The 22,778-nt window shown below is 40.0% G+C and overlaps 1 protein-coding gene across 1 annotated transcript in view; it reads left to right on the plus strand.

The window, feature by feature from the left end:
* The window catches only part of ADAMTS12 (ADAM metallopeptidase with thrombospondin type 1 motif 12), a 264,492-nt gene extending 241,946 nt beyond the window's left edge, over window positions 1-22,546 (plus strand). Inside the window, exons 23-24 of the mRNA XM_025043542.1 lie at window positions 6,678-6,837; window positions 20,884-22,546. Of these exons, the coding sequence (XP_024899310.1) occupies window positions 6,678-6,837; window positions 20,884-21,065 (342 nt within the window). The 3' untranslated portion in view covers window positions 21,066-22,546. The remainder of the gene's footprint in view (window positions 1-6,677; window positions 6,838-20,883) is intronic.
* The last annotated feature ends 232 nt before the right edge of the window (window positions 22,547-22,778 follow it).

Below are 22,778 nucleotides of genomic sequence, written 5' to 3' on the forward strand. Positions count from 1 at the left end.
GTGGTAAGCAGACAACCTTTTGTTGAGTTGTAGTAAACTGAAAGGGCAAACAAAGGAGTCTGCTCACTTTACCGTGATGCTTATGTCACTCTTGGTATGTACTCTTAAAAAAGGTTCCTCATGGTACACCCAACTCAAAGTTGTGTTGGTCTCTGGACCCAACACCACTGTAATCCAGGAGGAATGAAATGAGCCATTATTGCTAAAGGACCAGTGTGCATTAATCAATTAGGCTGCAACATAAAAATACATATTCATTATTTTCATACCTTTAAAAAATGCCCAGTAAACAAAAAAGAATGATGTCAGCCATTCACTTCAGTAGACGCATCGTATTTTTATGAATGCCCTATTTTCATTGGCATCTAATGCTAATTCATGATGAAGTGCCAGAGGTGCTTCTTGTTATGTTCCCTGCTAAGCTCTCTGCAGGGCCAGGGCCCATCTTCCGCCCCACCCCATGGGTCATGTGAACAACAGAAAATACTGTGTGCAGTTGCATATTTGTCATCTAAATTTATATTTAAATATTAAACTTAATAATTTAAACAATTAAAAATATAATTTATATTTAAAACTTTAAAGTAAATAATTTAAATAATTTAACCTTATATTTGGGCATCATATAATATCTCCCTTGGAAGTTGACTTTCTTTCCCATTCATTAGAGATTAAGTTATTCAAAAAGCAATTTTATTCCTCCATCTTTGATTTAACAACCTGAAAAGATTGTACTCAACAAATAAAGACATGTTTCAGGATTAGACTCTTCATAAATACCCTGAAGCCCCATATAGCACTATAAGCATCACTAACCAAATCAAATGTGACCATCAGAAGAGAAACTTGATACAATGTGAACTGTCATTAAAATGTTCTAAGTTTGGGTCCATTCAGGGATACAAAAATCTCAGAAGATTAACAAATACAGATGAACATTTTTAAGTCTCTCTGTCAATTCCCTGAGGCTCTAGTACCTTGTCATTCATTGTAAAAGAAAGCTGGACAATGTAATTTTCTTTCTGGAGAATGATGATGATAGCCCAGTAAATATAATAATAATGTGAAGCACATCAAGCACTAGGGAACACACTGAGAAGAGGAAATTATCAAAGACATTCTCATTTGCCAAAAGAATGTAGCCTGCTCCTCATTTTGACACTTGGGTAAGACTGAGGTTGTAAATTGAGGTTTTGTTGTTCAGCCAGATTTCCAGGGCATTTCTTCAGTTATAATCATCTCCAGTAGAGTTAGAACAGAAAGTATAAAAATCAACAAGAAACTTAAAATACATAGACTATCTGACCCAGCAATTCTACCTATAATAATTTAGCCCATATGAATACCATCAAACATAATATTAGATTATAAAAATGTTTATTGCCATGTTGTTTCTATTACCAATCCCTGAAAATAACCTAAATATCTTTTGATGGAAGAACTGGTTAATCTATTAACTTATGCTAGTATAACCTTTTCCAGAATGAGGTATAACTATATTTCTGTGATGTAAAAATTTAGTAACAGTAGAAGTTCAAAATTTTCTTAGAGGGAGTTAGAGGTAACAGTCTCTTGGAGGTGAACATGAGTTTCCTTGGAAGATTCATGTATCAAAAATGTATCAGTTATGCATATCAAAGGGTAGGGGGCATTGAGGGCGACTAATACCTTCTAAGCTAGCTTTTGGAATTGCTCTTGACCTCCATCATCTATTATTAAGTGAAAAAGACAAGTTATAGAATTCAAGTAAGACATGGGATGGATTGAACATATACATTTGCCTCTGTTTCCAAAACAGTTAAATAGGCAAGAGAGAGAAAAAAACTAAAATTAGCACAAAGCCACAAAGACAAAGAAGAAGACAGGAGAGAGCATCATAGAGAGGGGTCATAAAATTTTGAAAGCTAGAAATATAGCCAAACTTAAAACTGACTTAGCATGCTAGAAAAACGAAAACCTGTCCATAGCTGAGATTTCCTAGGTACCTCTGAAGGCTGGGGTATGGGTTGGGGAAATGGAGGTTGGTAGAAAGTTTATAAAGAGAAGCAATTGGCTCTTTAGATCTTTCCTACGTCTTGACTGTAGCCTGGAGATCTTCTTTCTAGAGTAGTTAACCAAGAGGAGGTCAAAATGGTGGCAGCATAGGAGGATGCTGAACTTATACTCCACCTCATAAGCAAACTCAAATATACATGTATGTAGCGAGCAACTACCCTTGCAAGACAACTGAGGGCCGAATGAACAGCTCCTGAACAACAAAGAACAAGACCGAATAGAGAAGTCTGGGAAGCCACGGGAGCCCACTGGGAACTGCAGGAACCTCCAGGCCAGAGGATCCAGTGAGTGCCATTATGTTCCCCTACAGGGGGATAGGGTGGGCCCCCAGGGGCTTTATTCAGGTGATTTAGCCTACCTTCAAGATCACCAGAGCCTTTTGTCACCAAATAAAGGGAGCAAGCAAGAACAATAAATTATAACCACATGCACCTGGCTTCTCTGCAAGACACTGTTCCAGGCCTGCAAGCCAGTGTGTCAGATGCCTTAAGCACCCACTCGGCTCCTACTGGCCTGCCAAAACCACTCAGCACGTAAAGCTGACACAGAGGTTGCTTCTACACGGAACCACTTTCTGTACAACAAACAAGAAAGAGACTGTATAGAGAAGGCTAGAGAGCCGTGGGAGCCCTCCGGGGACTGCAGACATTCTCTGGGGTCAGAGGTGCTGGTGAATACCCATGGTTAACGTCCCCCTCTACCTGCATAGGGTGGGCAGGGGCTCCGCGTGGGTGGGTTGGCCGCCTGCAAGGTCACAGCAACACATTCCTGGACACATCACCTGAACCCATTTCTGCCCAAAGGTAGTAAACAGGACCAACAGGGCATTTCCACACACTCCCGGCCTTCCACCCAGAGCAGCTCTGGCTCAGCAGGCCAGTGCCTCGGACTCCTTAAGCACCCATTCTGCTCCTACCAGCCCACCAAAACCACCGGCACACAGACTGCACAGAGGCTGTCTACGTAAGCCCACCTTTTCAACACTGGAAGAGCTGATTTGTCTAATTCATGTAAACAAACATAAAAGTCAAACAAAATGAAAAGACAGAATATCTCTCAAATGAAGGAACAAGAAAAATCCCCAGGAAAAAAATGCTAAGTTAGCAGAGATAAGTAATTTGCCTGATAAACAATTCAAAGAAATTGTCCTAAGGGTGCTCACTAAACTTTAGAGTGGGCTAGAGGAACGTAGGAAGAACATCAACAAAGAGAAAGTATAATAAAGAACCAAGCAGACCTGAAAAACACGATAACCGAAATGAAAATTACATCCGAATCAACAGCAAATGAGCTAATTCAGAAGAACTGATCAGCAACCTGAAAGACAGGCTAGCGGAAATCAACCAATGAAAACAGCAAAAAGAAAAAAAGATTTAAAAAAACAAGGATAGTTTAAGGGGCCCCTATCAAGTGCTCAAAGGGTTATATTATACGGATTCCAGAAAGAGAAAGAGAAAGGTACAGACACTTTAAAGAAATATTGGATGAAAATTTTCCTAACCTGGGAAACAGACATACAGGTCCCAGAAGCACAGATAGTTCCAAACAAGATGAACCCAAAGCGACGCTCACCAAGCTGTGTTGTAATTAACCAGTTTCTCACTTGCCCTGAGGATGCTCGCTGGAGGCTCTTGGGCTGCAATGTTTATCCCAGCGTAACTCACCGATTGCAGTCCTAACCTTACCCCCAAAGTTAGCCATGAAATATCTCGTTTTTATTATTTTCATGTCACTCTAGTATATCAATAGGCTTTGGAAACAGATGATGCAAACAAATGGTGGCAAGAAGATCCAGAGAGAAACGCAGTATTTTGGGGTGGAATGTGATGTTCTGCTTTGTTGTTTTGTGCTTTGAAATTTACCACACGAAAAAATTATTAAATATTGATCATCATATACATTTCTGCTACATGAGGATTAGAGACAAGTTCTGTTTAGAAATAACTCCAAGAACAATTTTTATATATCATTTTCACATCGAAAACTAGTCAGATTTGCTTCAGTCTCAAAGAGCGTGTTTATGTAAAATTAACGCTGGCAGCGAGCTGCACTTTTTTTTTCTAAACAGGAAATGGGTTAAAATGGCAAAAGTTAAAGACAGACAAACTTGAAGGAAGCAAGAAGAAAGCAATGAATCACATATAAGGAAAACCCCATAAGGCTGTCAGCTGATTTCTCAGCAGCAACTTCACAGCCAGAAGTTAGTGGCAAGACAGCTTTAAAGCGCTGAAAGAAGGGAACCTACAACCTGGAATGATTTATCCGGCAAGGTTGTAATTCAGAATTGAAGGGGAGAGAAAGATTTTCCTGGACAGGCTAGTGTAGAGTTCACTTTAGGGTGTGATCAGTTCAGTTACTCATTAGCCTTAGCTGGGAGCTAGTCAGCTTTAGCTCCATTCCTATTTTGGGTCCTCAGTTCTTGACTCCAAAGTGGAACTTGGCCTTTTAGAGAGAAGGTACACCGCTTTTCTCTAAAACCCCAAACTCACAATATGAGCACAGTTAACAAAACCCAAATCAGCAACCATGCTTAATCCCCCAATTAAGATTCTTTATCATAAATCATTTTAATTGGCTAATAAATGCATGGACATTTTGTGTGTTTGCTTGGCTTATGATTAGTCTTCATTTGCCCAGGCCAAGAGACTTCAGCACCCAGGACCAGCTCAGCCTTGTTCCATCACACCCTTAGAAGCCAAAGGCAGGAAAAGAAAGTCGTTTGTTCTTTCAGTAACAACCTTATTTTACGGAGGAAGAAAGGGAGAGGTCAAGTGAATGACCCAGGCCAATATTCAGTGAGTGAAAAACCCCAAGTCTCCTGAATCTTGGTCCAGTACTCTTTATCAGATTCTGGCTTGATTAATGCCCCTTATTCTTCCCTCTGTCCTGTGTCATGCACTTTTATTTACTCAGGATCAGTTGAGTAGTTATTTCTCAGTCGGGTTTTTTGTTTGTTTGTTTATATCCATGGAGAATTTGAGGTGAATTTGCTGAATAAGATTGCCTTTAGGTTTAATCCCAGAAATCTCTGACTTTATAAAACAAGCATGAGGTTCTATGCTGATCACGATGCTCTAGGATTTCTGAGGAGTAGAATAAAATAAAGCAGTGGATGTAAGAAAAATGCGAGGTTTCTCTTCCTATCCCATATGGGAGTTTCCTGGGAAACAATTTGGTAGTAGTATTCTGAGTTTATCAGTGGTGTCCCATTGTGTGTATTTTTTCAGCTAGTGAGCGGAGGACCACTAGTATTTCAAATGGCAAATGGAATCTTTTCAGCCTAGTTATTTATACAGAATTTGCCATGCAGCATACTTTTTCTGCCAATTAATCAGTGGGTATTTATTGATCGTCAAGCTGTGTTTAGTATTCATCTAATTGCAATGCAGGACAAAGAAAGAGGAACTGGTTTCTTCTCTCTGAGAGACCTCGATTATATAAGAAATATGAGGCTAAAAGTATAATAAAACACGAAATAAACTGTAAAGCACAGGGGGATATGTGGTTCATAATAGCCAAAAGATGGGAGCAACCCAAGTGTCGGTGGACAAATGGGTAAACAACACATGCATATACGTGCAATGGAATATATTCCACCTTAAAAAGGAAATCCTAGCACATATTATAACAGGAAGGAACCTTGACGACATTATGCTAGTGAAATAAGCAAGTCACAGAAGGACAAATATTAAAGAATTCCACTTATATGAGGTACCTACAACAGTCAAAAAATAGAATGGTGCTTGCTAAGGGATGGGGATGGGGGTGGGGACATGAGTGCTTATTATACAGTTTCAGTTTGGATGATGAAAAAGTTCTAGAGATAGACAGTGGTAAGGACTGCACAACAATGTGAATGTGCTTAAGGCACTGAAGTGTATATTTAAAAATGGCTAAAATAGTAAATTTTGTTTTATATATTTTACCACAATAAAAAGAATTTTTAAAAGTATATAGTATAATTCATATAGTATAAAAATTATAACTTATAGTATAATTTATATAGTATATAGTATAAAAAGTATAATTTTTAAAAGTAAATTATTTTCTTAACATCCCCAGGAATCGCCTTGTATAGCAGCTTTCACAGGCTAGAGCATCACCCTTCTGCTTGCAGGCTGCCGCATCATGATCTTACGGTGGAATCTTATCTGTTGGAATGATTCGAGACACATGGTCCAGCTAGGTCCACTCCAAGTCCTCTCTCCACCCCACCATGGTCTTCCTCTTTCGCTTTCCTTTTTAATCTACTGTTTCCCTTGCAGCTGTATCCCCTTTCCTCATATGTGATTCCCAGCCCCAATCAAAATTAGTGCAGCGAAACTGGACGACTGAGGCACCAGGGCCCAGATAGGATTTTTTTTTTTTCTATTTTTGCTTGCAATTCAACCTCTGTCCGCAGTCTTGAGAGAACCCAATAATACATCAAGCCAGATTCAACCCACACAACCTAAATTACATCTCCAAAGTATTAGTGCCTTTATTCTATGACTCCTTCAACAAGGCTTCCGATGATCGAGACTTTCCCCTGCTTGACCACAGTGGGGTTAGAGGGGTTCCGCCACAATTCCCTGGTGATCCTGCGGAAGAAGTCTGACTCGCCGTGCGCCCCTCTCTTTCAGTGCACCGCTTCCTGTGGAGGTGGCTTTCAGAAGAGGACGGTCTATTGTGTCTCCTCTGAGGACAATAAAACTGAAGACCAGGACCAATGCCTGTGTGATCATGAACCCAGACCTCTGGAATTCCAAAACTGCAACCAGCAGGCCTGCAAGAAGAGTACTGGTGAGTCAATGGCTTTGCTTACGGGGAGAGAGCGTCTCATAAATAAGTTGTGTGTAAATAGTTTTAGTTCTCTTTACTGGGCCAGGAATCTTAATGTGGAATTGGCCAGCCAGCACCCCTGGGAGCAAGCTGTCTGATTTGATGAAGTGTGACTCTTAATCCTTTTTTTATTTAGAGTTTTTTTTAGCTACTTGATATCTTTTTTTATGTATATATTGGTTTCAGATATACAGCACAAAGGTTAGACATTTGTATAATTTATGAAATGATTCCTGATTACTCCAGCACTCGTCTGGCACTATGCACAGCCATTACAATATTGTTGACTATATTCCCTATGCTGTTCTCTCCGTCCTCGTGACTGTTGTGTAACTACTAATTTGTACTTTTTCATCCCTTCACCTTTTTCACTCAGCTGCCCAACCTCCCCCCCTCTGGTAATCACCAGTTTGTTCTCTTTATTAGTGAGTCTGTTTTCATTAGTTTGTTAATTTCTTTTGTTCTTTAGAGTGTGCATTTAAGTGAAATCGTATACTGTTTATCTTTCTCTGACTGATTTCACTCAGCATAATATCCTGTAGGTCCATTCATGTCATCGCAAATGGTAAGATTTTTAATTTTATGGCTGAGTAATATTCCATTGTATATATGTGCCACTTCTTTATCTCGTTGTCTGTTGATGGGCACTTAGGCTGCTTCCATATCTTGGCTATTGTGAATAGTGCTGCCGTGAACATAGGGGTGCATAGCTCTTTATGAATTAGTGTTTGGTTTTCTTTGGCTAACTACCCAGAAGTGCAATTGCTGGGTCAAAAAGCAGTTCTAGTTTTAATTTTTTGAGGAACCTCCAAACTGTTTTCCACAGTGACTTTACCAGTTCGCAATCCCACCAACAGTGTACAAGGGTTCCCTTTCCTCCACATCCTCACCAACATGTGCTCTTTTTTGATTTATTGATTATAGCTAATTTGACAGGTAATATGAGGTGATATCTCATTGTGGTTTCAATTTGCATTTCTCTGATGATTAGTGATGTTGAGCATCTTTTCATATGTCTGTTGGCCATCTGTATGTCCTCTTTGGAGAAATGCCTATTCAGATCTTCTGGCTATTTTTTAATTGGATTGTTTGTTTTTTGATGTTGAGTTGTGTGAGTTCTTTGTAAATTTTTGATATTAACCCCTTGTCAGATGTATATCATAGGCAAATATCTTTTCCCATTCAATAGGTTGTCTTTTTGTTTTACTGATGGATTCCTTTGCTGTGCAAAAACTTTTTAGTCTGACGTGGTCCCATTTGTTTATCTTTTGTCTCCCTTTATCAGAAAAAAATATTACTGAGAGCAATATCAGAGAGTTTACTGCCTGTGTTTTCTTCCAGAAGTTTTATGGTTTCGGGTCTTACATTTAAGTCTTTAATCCATTTTGAGTTTATTGTTGTATGTGATGTTAAAATGCGGAGTCCTTGTGTATTGGAGTCTAAAGAACAGGGACACTGGAACTTGGGTGGGAGGTGAGAGTGACACATAAAAATGGACCCAAAAAATTAATTTTTTGTCCAGATCTCTTTAGGAAGATCTGAATGGTAGAACATCACTGTTGTCTGCTACATTTACGTTCACTTTTAAAAAGTATCTCAATCGAAATGATATATGGTCTCCTTAGACATTTTAAGTGTATCAAACTGCAGCGTGAAGAGGTTAAGTGACAAGTTTATGATTACACGGCGGGGTGATGTCAGAGCCATAATGCCAAGCCAGGTCCCCTTCTCACTCTTCACATGCCGCACTTCCTCACAGGTGGAAAGAATCCACCTTTGGAATCAGCAATGGGTTTGCATCCTGTAGCAGCCACTTTCTAACTACATGACCTTGGTAAGTTATTTGACTCTCTGAACCTCAGTTTTTTGGAGGTATAAAGGGAATAATAACACAAGCCTTACAAAGTTGTTGTGAAGACTTTAAATAGTACATAGTAAGTGCACTTAAAAAGAAAAAAACTCCATCGCAAACCAGTTTAGTTACCTCCCTTGGACAAGTTACTGTATCTCAATAGACTATAGCTTCCTTATCCATAGATGAGAGAATTCAATAATGAACTCTAATATCCAATATATTGATACTTTGAGCTTCATTGACATGTGAGATTTCTAAATTAAATTAAAAACCTAGATATAAAGTTTTCACAGAGGGAGAAAGGATTTTTGATAGTTTATTTATATCAGTTACAAAGTAGAAAATGCTGCATATAGATGTAGTCTAGAAATTGGGATTTAGAGGATCAGGATGATTTTACTCTGCCCCTAAATAAAGAATTGACTATGAGGCATCAACTAAGGGTCATGCTGCTCTTGAGAAAGTACCATATTGGTCATACACAATGGTAGTCTTTTCCCTAAGATTCTTAAAGAGGAGAGGTAGTGAATCCTGTGGTCTGTTAATCTGCTTCTTGCCTCCTTCTAAATACCAAGGGCTGGCATTCAACAGAGACAACCATTAGACTTAATATCTTGAGATGATTTTCCCTAGGAGTTGTTTATTTACAAAGCATGCATTTAACAAATATTGGTTGGGCACTTACTGTGTGCTAAACATAATGTCAAACAAAGAACAAAACTACAAACCAGTGACATAGTGATAACGGAGGTAAGGATGATATGAGAGTACTTGAGAAGGGCATCAAATGTAAACTGGGGAGAGTAGGGAAGACCTCCAGAGAAAGTGTAAGATGAGTAAAGAGGTTAGATGAGAGGTTCCAGGAAAAGCTTCCAGTTTTTGCAATAACCTGGAAGATGATAATGTCATGGGACACAAGTGTAACTCAAGTACAAAGTTCAAGGCGAATTAGGAAACAATAGGGCTAGAGAGGTAAGCTTGAGCTAGTGGATAAAGAGCCTTGTAAAAGCATGCTGATGAGTTTGGACTTTATCCCTAGGGAAGAAGGGAGCCATTGAAGTATTCTGAACAGGGGCATAAAGATAAGGAAGTCATCATGCTGGCTGCAATGTTGAAGATAGAGAAGGAAGACCAGTTAGGAGACCAGTTATACCCCAAGCAAGAGATGTATATGTCATGAATTCACTTGTATCTGCACTTCTACTGCCATGGTTCAAGAGCTGCTTAAAAGAGGGACTTGACAGGTCATTGTGCCTGGGGAAGGGAAGAGAATAATGCCCAGATTTCTGACTTGGGCAGCTGAGTAGATGAGGCTGCCATTCACTGAGAGGAATCCCAGGAGTGGGATTGGGAATAAGGAAAAGTAATGAGTTCTATTTAAGACAGGTTTGTTGAGGGACCTATGCATAATTTATGTAGAAATATCTTGTGGTTGATTTTCTGCACAAGTATGGAAGCCACGAGAGAGAGATCTGGGTTGGAAATCCAGAGCATGGTGCATTGAGAGGGCGAGAGTTTCCGAGAGAAGCTTCCAGTTTCTGCAATAACCAGGAAGGTGATGATGTCATGGGTCACAAGTGTAACTCAACTACAAAGTTCAAGGTGAATTAGGAAATAATAGGGCTACAGAGGTAAGCTTGAGCTAGAAGATATGATTATCATGTGCAGCTTCTTTCTGACCGACTTGTATTTGAGAGTGGATATCATTGACCTTACTTGAAACACTAAAAGCAGCTACCTAGGGCTCAGTTTTAGAAATGTTGTTAACTTTTTAGTCTTCTAGACTCTTGCTCATCAAAGTGTGGACCCCCTAAATCAGCTGTATTGACATCACCTGGGAGCTTGTTAGAAATACAGGATTTCAGGCCTCACCTCAGCCCTACTGAATCAGAATCCACATTTAAACAAGATTCTCAGGTGATTTGGATGTACATTAAAGTCTGAGAAGCACACTGTGTTAGACAAAGGGGCCAATTTGAGACCTTCTTCCTTTTATGTCATTTTATCACCTTCTGTGGTACCATGTTTTTAAAATGTTGAGGCTGAGTGATGCAAGCATCATGGCACAGTGAGAAGACTCCATTGTTTCTCCCCTTAAACTTACAACAGACACCACAGAAACACAAAAGATTACATAAGAATACAATGAAAGGCTATACATTACCAGATTCAATAACCTAGAAGAAATGGACAAACTCTTAGAAATATACAACCTTCCTAGATTGAATCACGAAGAATTGGAAAACATCAATAGACTGATCTATAGTAAGGAAATTGAAATACTAATTGAAAATCTTCCAAAAAACAAATTCCAAAACCAGATAGCTTTACTGGTGAACTCAAAACATGCAGAGAAGTTTAACACCAATCCTTCTCAACTTTCCCCCCTACCCAAAAAAAAAATGAAGAGAAGGAAATACTTCTTAACTCACAAAACCGTTACCCTGATATAACGAAGCAAGGACATCACCAAAAAAAAAATTACAGGCCAATAGCTCTGATGAACAGATGCAAATTGAATACAATTAAAAAGATCATACATAACGATCAAGTGGGGTTCATACCAGGGATGTAAAGATGGCTCCTTCTCTGGAAATCAATCAGCGTGATACAACACATTAACAAAATAAAAGATAAAAGTTATATGATCATATGAGTAGTGCAGAAAAAGCATTTGAGAAGATGCAATATCCATTTATGATGATAACAATAAAACAGATATAGAAAGAAATAATCTCAGCATAATAAAAGCCATATATGACAGCCCTTCAGCTAATATCATACTCAGTGGTGAAAAACTGAAAGCTTTTCCTCTAAGGTCAGGGACAAGACAAGGATGTCCATTTTCACTACTATTATTCAAGATAGTACTCTAAGTCCTAACCAGAGCAATTGGGAAAAAAAGAAAGAAAAGAAAAGGCATCCAAACTGGTAATGAAGAAGTAAAACTGTCACTATTTGCATATACATGATTTTTTTATATAGAAAACCCTAAAGGCTCCACCAAAAAGAAAAAAAAGTAGAAACAATAAACGAACACAGTAAAATTGGGAAGAAAACAACTCCATTTACAATTGCAACATAAAAGATAAAATATCTTGGAATATACTTAAAGAAGGTGAAGGACTGCTACACTCAAAACTATAAGACGTTATTGAAAGAAATTGAAGAAGACACAAAGAAATGGAAAGACATTCTATGCTCATGGATTGGTAGAATTAATGTTGTTAAAATGTCCATACTACCCAAAGCAACCTACAGATTCATTGAAATCCCTATCAAAATTCCAATGGCATTTTTTCACAGAAATAGAACAAAAAATCCTCAAATTTGTGTGGCACCACAAAAGCCCCTGAATAGCCAGAACAATCCTGAGATAAAAAAAAAACAAAGCCAGAGGTATCATACTTCTTGACTTCAAACTATTCTACAAAGCTACAGTAATCAAAATAGTACAGTATTGACAGAAAAACAGATATAGAAACCAATGGAACAAAATGGAGAGCCCAGAAATAAACTCACACGTATATGGCCAACAACGAAGGAGTCAAAGTCACACAGTGGAAAAAGGAAAGTCAATAAATGGTGCTAGGAAAACTGGAAAGTTAAATACAGAAGAGTAAAAATAGACTTCTAGCACCATACAGAAAAATTAACTCTAAATGTATTAAAGACTTAAATATAAAATATGTAGAAGAAAACGTAGGCACTAAACTTATAGAATTTGATCTCTAGGGGTTTTTGTGAAGTTGACCCAAAAGGCACGGGAAGTAAAAACAAAAAGAATGAATGGGATGACATCAAACTAAAAAGCTTTTGCACAGCAAAAGAAACCGGACAAAAAGGCAACAAACCAAATGGAAGAAGACGTTTGCAAATGAAACTTCCAATAATGGGCTAATATCCAAAATATATAAAGAACTCAACAACAAAAAACAAACAATCCAATTAAAAAGTGAGAAGAGGACCTGAATAGACACTTATCTAAGGAAGACATACAGATGGCCAGATATATGAAAAGGTGCTCAACATCACTAGCTATAAGGAAAATGAAAATAAAAACCACAATGACATACCACTTCACATTTGTTAAAATGGTTATTATCAATAAGACAAGAAATAAGAAGTGTTGGAGTGAATGTGGAGAAAAGGGAACCCTCATACACACCTGGTAGGAAATGTAAATTGGTACAGTTACTATGGAAAACAGTATGAAGGTTTCTCAAAAAAATTAAGAATAGAGCCTACCATATGACCAGAAATCCCTTTTCTGGGTATCTACCCAAAAAAATCGAAAACACTTATTTGTAAAGATATACATACTCCTATGTGTATTGCACCATTATTTACAATAGCCAAGACATGGAAACAACCTAAGTGTCCTTTGACAAATAACTGGATAAAAGGATATATAGTATGTATATACAATGGAATGCTATTCAGCCATTAAAAGTTGAAATATTGCCATTTGACACAACATAGATGGAGAATTATGCTAAGTGAAATAAGTCAGACAGAAAAAGACAAGAAATATATGATTTCACTTGTGTGTAGGATATAAGACAAATAAGCAACAGATAAACAAACAAAACAATCTTGTAGACACAGACAACAGAATGATGATTATCAGGTAAAGGTGGGCAGAGTGATGATGAAGAGGGTCAAGGGGGTTAAATGTATGGTGACGAAAAGAGGCTAGACTTCAGGTATTGGGCAGACAACAGATGTCATATTATAAGGATACCCCTGGAACTTATATAATATTATAATTAAACAATGTCACTTCAGTAAATTTAATTTAAAATAAAATATTGAGGCTATAGAATCCTTCTGTAGTTGTGTTGATTTTTGTATAATTGAAGTAGCAACACAGTCTTGAACATGCCTACTAGTATCGGTTATTTTTAAATTATAGGTAGATTGTCTTTAACTGTCTTATTGCTGGATAATGCAGTATTTTTTATCTTAAAATCTTACATTGAAGAGATAGCAACTAACGGTTGGCAGTGAACGTAAATAACAGTGAATTCCACTTGCCAACAATTATCAGAGCACAGAAGTTAATCATTAGCTTCCCTTGAAGGCAGAGCCATGCTTACAGAGAAACAACATGAAAGAGCAGCTGTGAGAAATTTCTTGATTTAAAGCACCAACCACACACCCTGTCCACTGTGCCCTCTAAAATGCTTTGAAAATGAGTCATTCAGGTGCTCAGATTTTTGTCAGCCATCTAGGCATCACAATAAACATACCCTCTATGTCTATCTTGTAAGATTGGGTATGAATTCATGTGATTTTTTCTTTCCTCCAGGCTGTTATACTTTCTTTGGGTGCCATCTAAATTGTTAATGACTTAAAATCAAAATCAAAATTACCATTTACATTAGGGACTATGAAAACCCTTTTCATGTACCTTGGCTAAGAAAAAACATTAAAAATTAATTTAAAAATTATTACTGAGTATCAGCTATATTCTAGGCATTACCTTCATAGTGATTAAAAAAAAAAAGCAAAACCCTCATGTACACTATTCTTGTTTTTTTTGTTTGTTTCTTTTTTAATTTGGGAAGTGAGGGGCAGAGAGGGAAAGAAAAAGAGTAAGGAAAGTAATAGGGACAGTATTAGACCCAACGTTGATACAAATGAACATTTGAGTCAGCAAACTTTCTGTTGAAGAATATTCTTCCAGATGAATAGGATTCCATTCATTCAGCAAATATTGTTGATCACAAGTTACATTTCAGGCAGGTATTAAAAACTGAGGATACATAATTAAGTACAACACAGTCCCTGGCCTCAAGGAACCCAAAGTCATACAGAAACTATTTGTCAACAGTATTAAAATTGTTCTTCAACTTTCCTTTGTGGGCAAAATATTATCCTTTTAACCTAGACACAGCTGACATAATAGAAACACGTTTCTAACTGTCCCTTTAAATTTCCAAGTATGGTTTCTATTGAATAGGCAGAGACAAATTGGGACCTCCTCTCCAAGTTACCCCTAATTATAAGCAATGTGTGTCCTTTGGCTGGGATCCAGTTGGCTGATGAACACAACAAGCCTTCATTATTTTACAATAAGAACTCAATTCAGCATGATGTTAGGCCCATTGTCTAAATGAGCTGCTAAACATAGGCCTGGCACACAGGCTCCCAATGTAGGCCACCACTGTCCTCCACTCTTCTTTCCAGTCCCCTACTCTCAGGCAGGAGGATCCCGGCACCCAGCATGTTCCCAGGGATCTGAGGACCATTGGAAAGCAGAGCTCATGATCTCATGGTTCCCAAGGTCAGGCAAGGACACCAGGTTGGGTGGAGCCTCTTTTAGTCATGTAGGTTTTCACCTAACCTGACAAGTGGGACCCCTGTGTTGAGCAAATAAAGATGCTATGGTCAGGGAAGACCTGTCCATGTGTTCCCCTCCTCCTCCATCACCAGTTCAAAAGATTCATTCTCTTAATGGCAGAGCTTGGGAGGCACTGAGGCAGCATTCACATTCAAGCACCTCTACATATAAGCTATGTGATGTTGGCTCGTTACTAAGCTGCTCTGGAACCCTCAATTTTTAAAAGAATATTTATATCTACAAATGAATTTTTGTGAGGATCAAATGAGATAGTATATGTCAGGCACATTGCCTAGCATGTAGTAAGTGCTTAATAAATTGTATCTATGTTGTTATTGTCATGGGGGAGAAGGTGCCTCAGTTTCCTATGGCCCCCATAACAAACTGCCATAAGCTAGGTGAGTTAAAACAACAAAAATTTATTCTCTCACAGTTCTGAAAGCTAGAAGTTCAAATCAAGGTCCTGTGAGGCCCATGCCTTCTCTCTTAGCTCCTGGTGATTGCCAGCAATCCTTGGCTTTCCTTAGACTGTGGCTGCATAACTCCAATATCTGCCTCCATCATCATATGGCCTTTTTTCTTCTGTGTGTCTTTATGCGGCTTTCTCTTCTATACATGTCTCTTCCCTTTTTATAAGGACACATTCATGTTGGATTAAGGGACCAACCTTCTCCAGGATCACCTCACCTTAATTTACATCATAATACATCTGCAGAGAAATATTTTCAGGCTTCTTGTCCAAGATGGTAGCATAGGAAGACCCTGAACTCACCTACTCCCACAAACAAATCGAATTTGTAACTATAGACAGCAATTCTCCCAAAGAAGAGTTGAAGGCTGACTGAATAGCTTCTGCACAACTAATGAGAGAGGCCACTTGCAAATGGGTATGAGAGACAGAGACAATGCACTCACCTGCAGTATAGAGGGATCACGCTCAGACTAGCCCAGCCATGGGCACTGCGAAAAAACAGTGGTTTAAAGGAAACCTAAACTGTATGGGAAGGAAATTCATTTACAAATCCTAGAACACTGGCCAATTGAGAGAGGAACTGCAGGAACTCTCTCCAGTGTGAGAAGCTCCAAAGAGCATCATTTGTTACCTTCTCCCTTCACTGTGATCACATGGGCAGGAGCGTGATCCAGGCACTCTAGCCAGCCAGCCAAGGCCATCAGAATATGTACCAAACCCCAGAATCACCTAAGTGTCCATCAATAGACAGCTCCCGGGCTTGTCCCCGGGACTCTTCATGGCCTGCACCCACTCCAGCTAAAGCTCTGGGTCCTGGCACAGCTCACCCTCAAGTCTCCTCTCAGCCTGTTCCAGCTACAGCTTCCAGCTGGCTTCCCAATGCAGCCCCAGTGTGGCTTGCCCCTGGGACTCTCCACAGTTCTCAACCACTCTAGGTACAGCTCCCACCCCCGTTTGGCTGGTCCCTGGGACCTCCCGCAGACCACGTTCACTTCAGCTACAGCTCCAAGCAACCTGCCAAAGTGGCCCTTGCTTGACTTGATCCTGGGACTCCCTGTAGCCAGAGCTGACTCCAAGTGCAGCTCCAAACAAGCTGCCAAGGTGGTCCTGGTGAAGCTCGCCCGTGGGACTCCCCACGGTTCACACCTACTTTAGCCACAGCTCCAGTCCTGGTTTGGCTTCTCCTTGGGAGTTCCCGCAGACCACTCCTGCTTCAGCTACAATTTCATCCACTCTGCCAAGGCAGCCCCCCAAGACTGCCCTCAGCCTCAACCTGCCCCAGCTACAGCCCCAGATGGCCCACCACAGTGGCCCTGATGAAGCTTGCCCAAGGACTTTCCACAGCTGGGACCTGCCCTAGCTCCAACCAGCTTGCCAACACGGCACCAGTGCAGCATGCCCTGAAGCCTCCCGATGGTCCCTGCCCACTACAGCTCCAGCTGGCCTGCCAAGGACACCTGGCACATGCAGTCTACAAAGCTTACAAAGTTTCTACACAAGGCCATTTCTTCAAGACCAAGACAGATTGCTGCTTCACCTGATTAATCAAAACAAACACAGAGAGACAGCCAAAATGAGATGGAGGAATATGTTCCAAGTGAAACAACAAAACCCTAATGAAATGGAAATAAGATAACTAGATAAAGAGTTCAAAACACTGGTTATGAGGCTTTAATAAGTAGTATTGGGAAAACTGGACAGATACATGCAAAAACAATGAAACTAGACCACTTTCTTATACCATATTCAAGAATAAACCCAAAATGGATTAAAGTCTTAAATGTAAGACTCAAATCCATGAAACTCCTAGAAGATAACATAGTAAACTCTCTAACATTGCTCTTAGTAATATTTTTTTCCACTATATCTCCTCGGGCAAGGGAAACAAAGGAAAAGATAAACAAATGGGACTACATCAAACTAGAAAGTTTTTGCACAGCAAAGGAAACCATCAATGGAACAAAAAGACAACCTGCCAAATGGGAGAAGATATTCTCCAATGATGCATCCAGTAAGGGATTAATATCCAAAATATATAAAGAACTCATACAACTTAATACCCTCCAAAAATCTGATTTTTAAAAAAATGGGCAGAAGATCTCAATAGACATTATCCAAAGAGGACATACAGATAGCCGATAGACATGTGCTCAATGTCAGTAATCATCAGAGAAATGCAAATTGAAACCACAGTGAGACATCACCTCACACCTGTCAGAAGAGCTTTCATAAATAAATCAAAAAACAAATGTTGGTGAGGACGTGGAGAAAAGGGAACCCTTGTGCACTGTTTGTGGGATTGCAAATTGGGGTAGTCACTATAGAAAACAGTATGGAGGTTCTTCAAATAATTAAAAATAGAACTACTTTATGACCCAGCAATTTCACTTCTGGGTATTTAACTGAAGAAATCCAAAACACTAATTTGAAAAGATATATACATCCCTATGTTCATTGCAGCATTATTTACAATAGGCAAGGTAGGGAAGCAACCTAAGTGTCCATCGATAGAAGATTGAATAAATAAGATGTGGTACATATACAATGAAATATTAATCAGTCATAAAAAGAATGAAAATTTGTCAATTGTGACCACTTGAATAGACCTGGAGAGTATTATGTTAAGTGAAATAAATCAGATGGTATGGGGCATCTGAACATCAACGCAAATGATCAAACCAAATGAAACAAACAGACTCAGATACAGAGAACAAACGAATGGTTGCCAGAGGGGAGGGAGTGGTATGGAAAAGGGGAAGGGACTTAAGAAGTGCAAATGGCCAGTTATAAGTCCAGGGATGTAGTGTAGTGTACAGCATAGGGAATAGAGTTAAAACTATCATAATAACGATATATGGTGACAGATGGTTACTAGACTCATTGTGGTAATCATTTTGTAAGGTATATAAATGCTGAATCATTGCATCGTATACCTAGAATTAATATAATATTGTATGTCAACTACAATTAAAAATTTTTTGAAGACAAAATAAATAAAAGAAATATTTCCAAACAAGGTCATATTTACAGTTACAGTGATGTTAGGACTTCAACTTTGGGGGACACAATATTCGGAGGATATAATTTAAGGACTTTAGCGGTCTCTAGGGGGCCCTTTTGTAATGGTAGACACCCTTGAGAGAGATCACACTGTAGGCCTTCGCAGAAAAGGTTTGCACATATTCACAGGACAGTTCAAGATAGAGTGTAGGGCCACGTTTGAGCAAATGACACAGGAATAATACCACTTTGGAGGTTGGGGTAGACGGGATCAATGTGATCCAGCATGGCCAAAAGAAGCTTTGTGGAGAGAAGGGATGTAAGCTGAGCTTTCACACTTCTCTGGAAGTAGCCCCACAGCACTCACATACTCATGGCAAAAAAAAAGGGGGGAGAGTGTGAAAGAGCTGCCCCAGATGCACCTTCTCCATCCACCATCCACAAAGGCTTCAGAGAGCTGAGAAATTGGAACAGCCCTGTCACCCAGGCTTCCTTGCTGGGCCCTGTTCCAAAGCCAGAAGCGTAGGAAGGAAACCTTGCCTTATTCTGAACAGCAGTCCGCATGACCCACAGCCCAGGCCCCATGGAGAATGCCTGCTGCTATGGTGGGGATGTGGGAGACGAAGAGCTCAAATTCCTTTCCACAGTAAGAATACTTTCCTGAAACACACCCTCTCTCTGAAATGTCAGAGGTGTAAGAAGAGGCCTGGGGAAGAAAAGGCTGAGCAATGAAGAGATTTAGGATTCTAGGAGCATTACATGTTACCTATTGCTCACAAAATGGGATTTGACAGATAACAGAAGACATTTATTTCTCCATTAAAAAAAAGAAAAAAAAAAAAAAACAAGGCATCATCAAGGGGATAATGTGTTCTGAGGAGATAAAAAGTATTTTTTGCCTTTATGACCTGAAGGTGAAAAAGCAGAGAGGCAAAAATACTGTCACAGTTTTTGAGTGAAGAGGATATTATCTCAAATTCTACTTTTACTGACATTTCTCTTTATAAAGGACAGTAGCCTGTTTGTGAAAAGGCTTTTCTTCAGGACTATTCAAATCTTTTCTGTAAAAGAGAAAGACAGACAACCAGAGCTCTGAGAGACACTCAAGCAAAGTTTGAGATAATTTCACTTTGTAGAAGAAAGATCTGTTCTGCGGGCCTTACTGAATTCCAGATCGGGAGTTTCTGGGCCAGTGCAGTCTGAGTCCCTCCCACCCATAGCACGTGTGTGGCGGTGGTTCCTGAGACATCTAGTCTCATCCCCTGCTTCAGGTATGAGGAGAGCAGGGCGCCCCCCCCCCACCCAAATTAAAGGACTTACTTGCCCAGAGCTAGTTACCAGTAGAATGAGGAGTAGAACCCAGGTAACTAATTGTATACTTATTATGGGAATTATTGGTATATGTCTGCTGCCTTTATCTCCATGGGACATTTCTGAAGCAGTGACGCTTTGCTCACTGCTGAATGATACTCAGGATGCACTGGTTAGTTGGCTAATTGGGTGATGGCATGGCACTCTGAGTGGTATGACTGATAACAGGAAGACATCTGGGGTCAGTACCGCCTGTGTCTAGATCTAGCTGTGCCACTCACTTATCAGCCGGATAACATGCAAGTTCTTAACTTCTGGAGGCCTCACACTCCTCACTTGTAAGACAAAACAAAACAAAGCAAAAACAGTTGTATTTACCTGACAGTACTGCTGTGAAGATTAAATGAAGCGACGCTTGTAAAACATTGCATTCAGCTGTTGAGTAACAGCATTGCACATCAAAACACCTCTAAACTCGGGGCTTTAAAACTACACTCACATACTGGGGTCAGCTAAGGTTCAGCTGATTTATCTAGGCCTTGGCTGCAAGCTGTAGGTTAGGTCTAGGTCAACTTCTTAAGTCTCTTATCTTCCTTGGTTCAGTGGCTGCATAAGCCAGGTTGTTCTCCTGGTGACGGCAGAAGCTTGTCAGAACAGTCTCATCCTCTGCACATTCTAAGACCCCACAAGAATCATGTCTACTAACATCCCATTGTCTAACACAAGTCATAGGGCTGAACCCAAAGTCGAGAAGTACGGAAATATCCACCACCCACCAGGTGGCCACGGCAAGGGTGGGAATGTTTAACACTGCTACAGGGGAGTGAAGAATCCTAAGTGATAATTCAGTTTAACAAACAGTTTGCACCAATACATAATAAATGTTCAGTTTATTATTATGGACTGTTATGGAGCCTTTCTTGGTAGCCGTATAACATAAAAAGTCTTCCATTAGTAAAAGTCGTGCTCAGTTACTTACAAGGATAATCTTTGGTGTTTCTTTACTTTTATCTCCTCCCACAGATGTGCTTTGCACCAAGGACAACTTATCAGCCAGTTTCTGCCAGACACTGAAAACCATGAAGAAATGTTCCGTGCCCACCGTGCGGGCTCAGTGCTGCCTTTCATGCTCCCAGACACACGTCGTCCACACCCGAAGGCCTTTGAGAAAGCCACAGTCACTCAAAAACCCTAAAGCATTCTAAATCCAGGAGAAAGCCACCTGCCACCATAGACTGCTGCAGCCTACTGACAGTGACCTGTTCTAGCCCCAGGGACCACTTCGTGGAGATTTTATTCTGTGCATTTCAGGTCCAACTTTGGGTCATAACAAAACAAAATCCACTGTGTTTCATTGGCCAGAAAATGTCCCTCACAGGAGGCGTGGGACTGTAACACTTGCTGTTCCCTGATGGGCAGGTGAGATACCCAGGAGAATTAGGCATCTCCTGGGTCTAGCTCCTAGGAAAGGTGCCAGACTAGGCAAGTCTATGAAATGATGTCTCCCCCTACCCAAAGAGAAAAACAAAGAGACCAGATTTTTCCCATACTACCTCAAAAGTATCAAGAAACAAAGCCACACTTATTCAGGAAACAAAGAATCTTGTTAACTGACCTTGGGAGAATCATTCTTTTTTTTCTCTCTCTCTGCCACTCTGTTCAGGGCAGCTGCTGTTTAAAATGTCATGGGTGAACTTTTAGGAACATTCCTTTAATTCATTCAGACAGAGGACCACTTTCTTCACCTACTATTCAACTAGGGAAGAAGAGAAAGTGCTGGCTACATCTGTCAGTCTGTCCCTAATCCCTGTAGAGTGGACCTTTGGGCTCTTCAGACTCCCATGCCCACCTAGACACACTAGAATAAGAGGAAACAGGCAGAAACTAAGATTTAGTAAACCTAAGGGATTTAGGTTAGTTACACAGAAGACACTTCTGACCCAAGGATAATTTGCATGAACTCTCTTAAAAAGCAAATGAACAGAAGTCAATTTCTTGCTAGTACAGTTGACCCTTGGACAACACAGGTTTGAACTGCATGGGTCCACTTACACGCAGATGTTTTCAATTAACAGCTTTACTGTTTTCCATCCACAGTTGGGAGTCTGTGGATATGGAGGGCTGGCTATGTGCATTGATCTACGCCATTTTATATAGGGGACTTGAGCATCCACGCATTTTGGTATCTGTTGGCGGGGGTTCTGGAACTAATACCCCATGGATACCATGGGACAATTTACATTTGGGGGAGTCAAAAGTTATATGTGGATTTTTAACTGTATGGGGTTCGGCACCCCAACCCCTGCGTTGTTCAAGGGGCAACTATAAAAGAAAGGGAACATGGGCCTTTATTCTGCCCATTCCTTTGCAAAAAAGCAAATGAGTCTTCCTGTCTGACTTTCCCTCAGCATAGTCCCTGCCTGAGTCATCAATCAGCTCAGGTTGGAAAATGGTGTTCCTGAGGAAATATTCCAAAGAAGGAGGTAAACTGATTTAAGTACAAGAACTTAGTACAAATTTCTAGCCTGGAAGAAAAAAAAAAACTTCTCAAAAGTGGGGTAAAGATGACCTATGTAAAGTGCACCTAGTAGTTACTTTTGAGGGTCTTTTACCCGCAGGGAGCAGGCCAGGCAGGAGGAGTCCAAAAAATTGAAATAAAAGATTTGTTCTAAATCTTCCCACCACCCATCAGGAGCCCAAACAGTGGTCTCAAATTCAAGGCAAATTTCCTGGTTTCTAAGGTTAGGTATTTACATGAACTGGATGGGGACGGGGCGGGGTGGGGTTGGGGAGGGTGTCGGGGAGGGGAGAACGGAGTGGGAGGAGCTTCAAGGGGAAGAAACTCTCAGAATCAGCTCTTGACAGAGGGGAAGGGAGGGATGTGGCCTTCATGTAATGGGGTGGCATAGTTTCAGATT

The sequence above is a fragment of the Pteropus alecto genome, unplaced genomic scaffold (assembly GCF_000325575.1).
Source record: "Pteropus alecto unplaced genomic scaffold, ASM32557v1 scaffold152, whole genome shotgun sequence".
Lineage (NCBI taxonomy): Eukaryota > Metazoa > Chordata > Mammalia > Chiroptera > Pteropodidae > Pteropus > Pteropus alecto.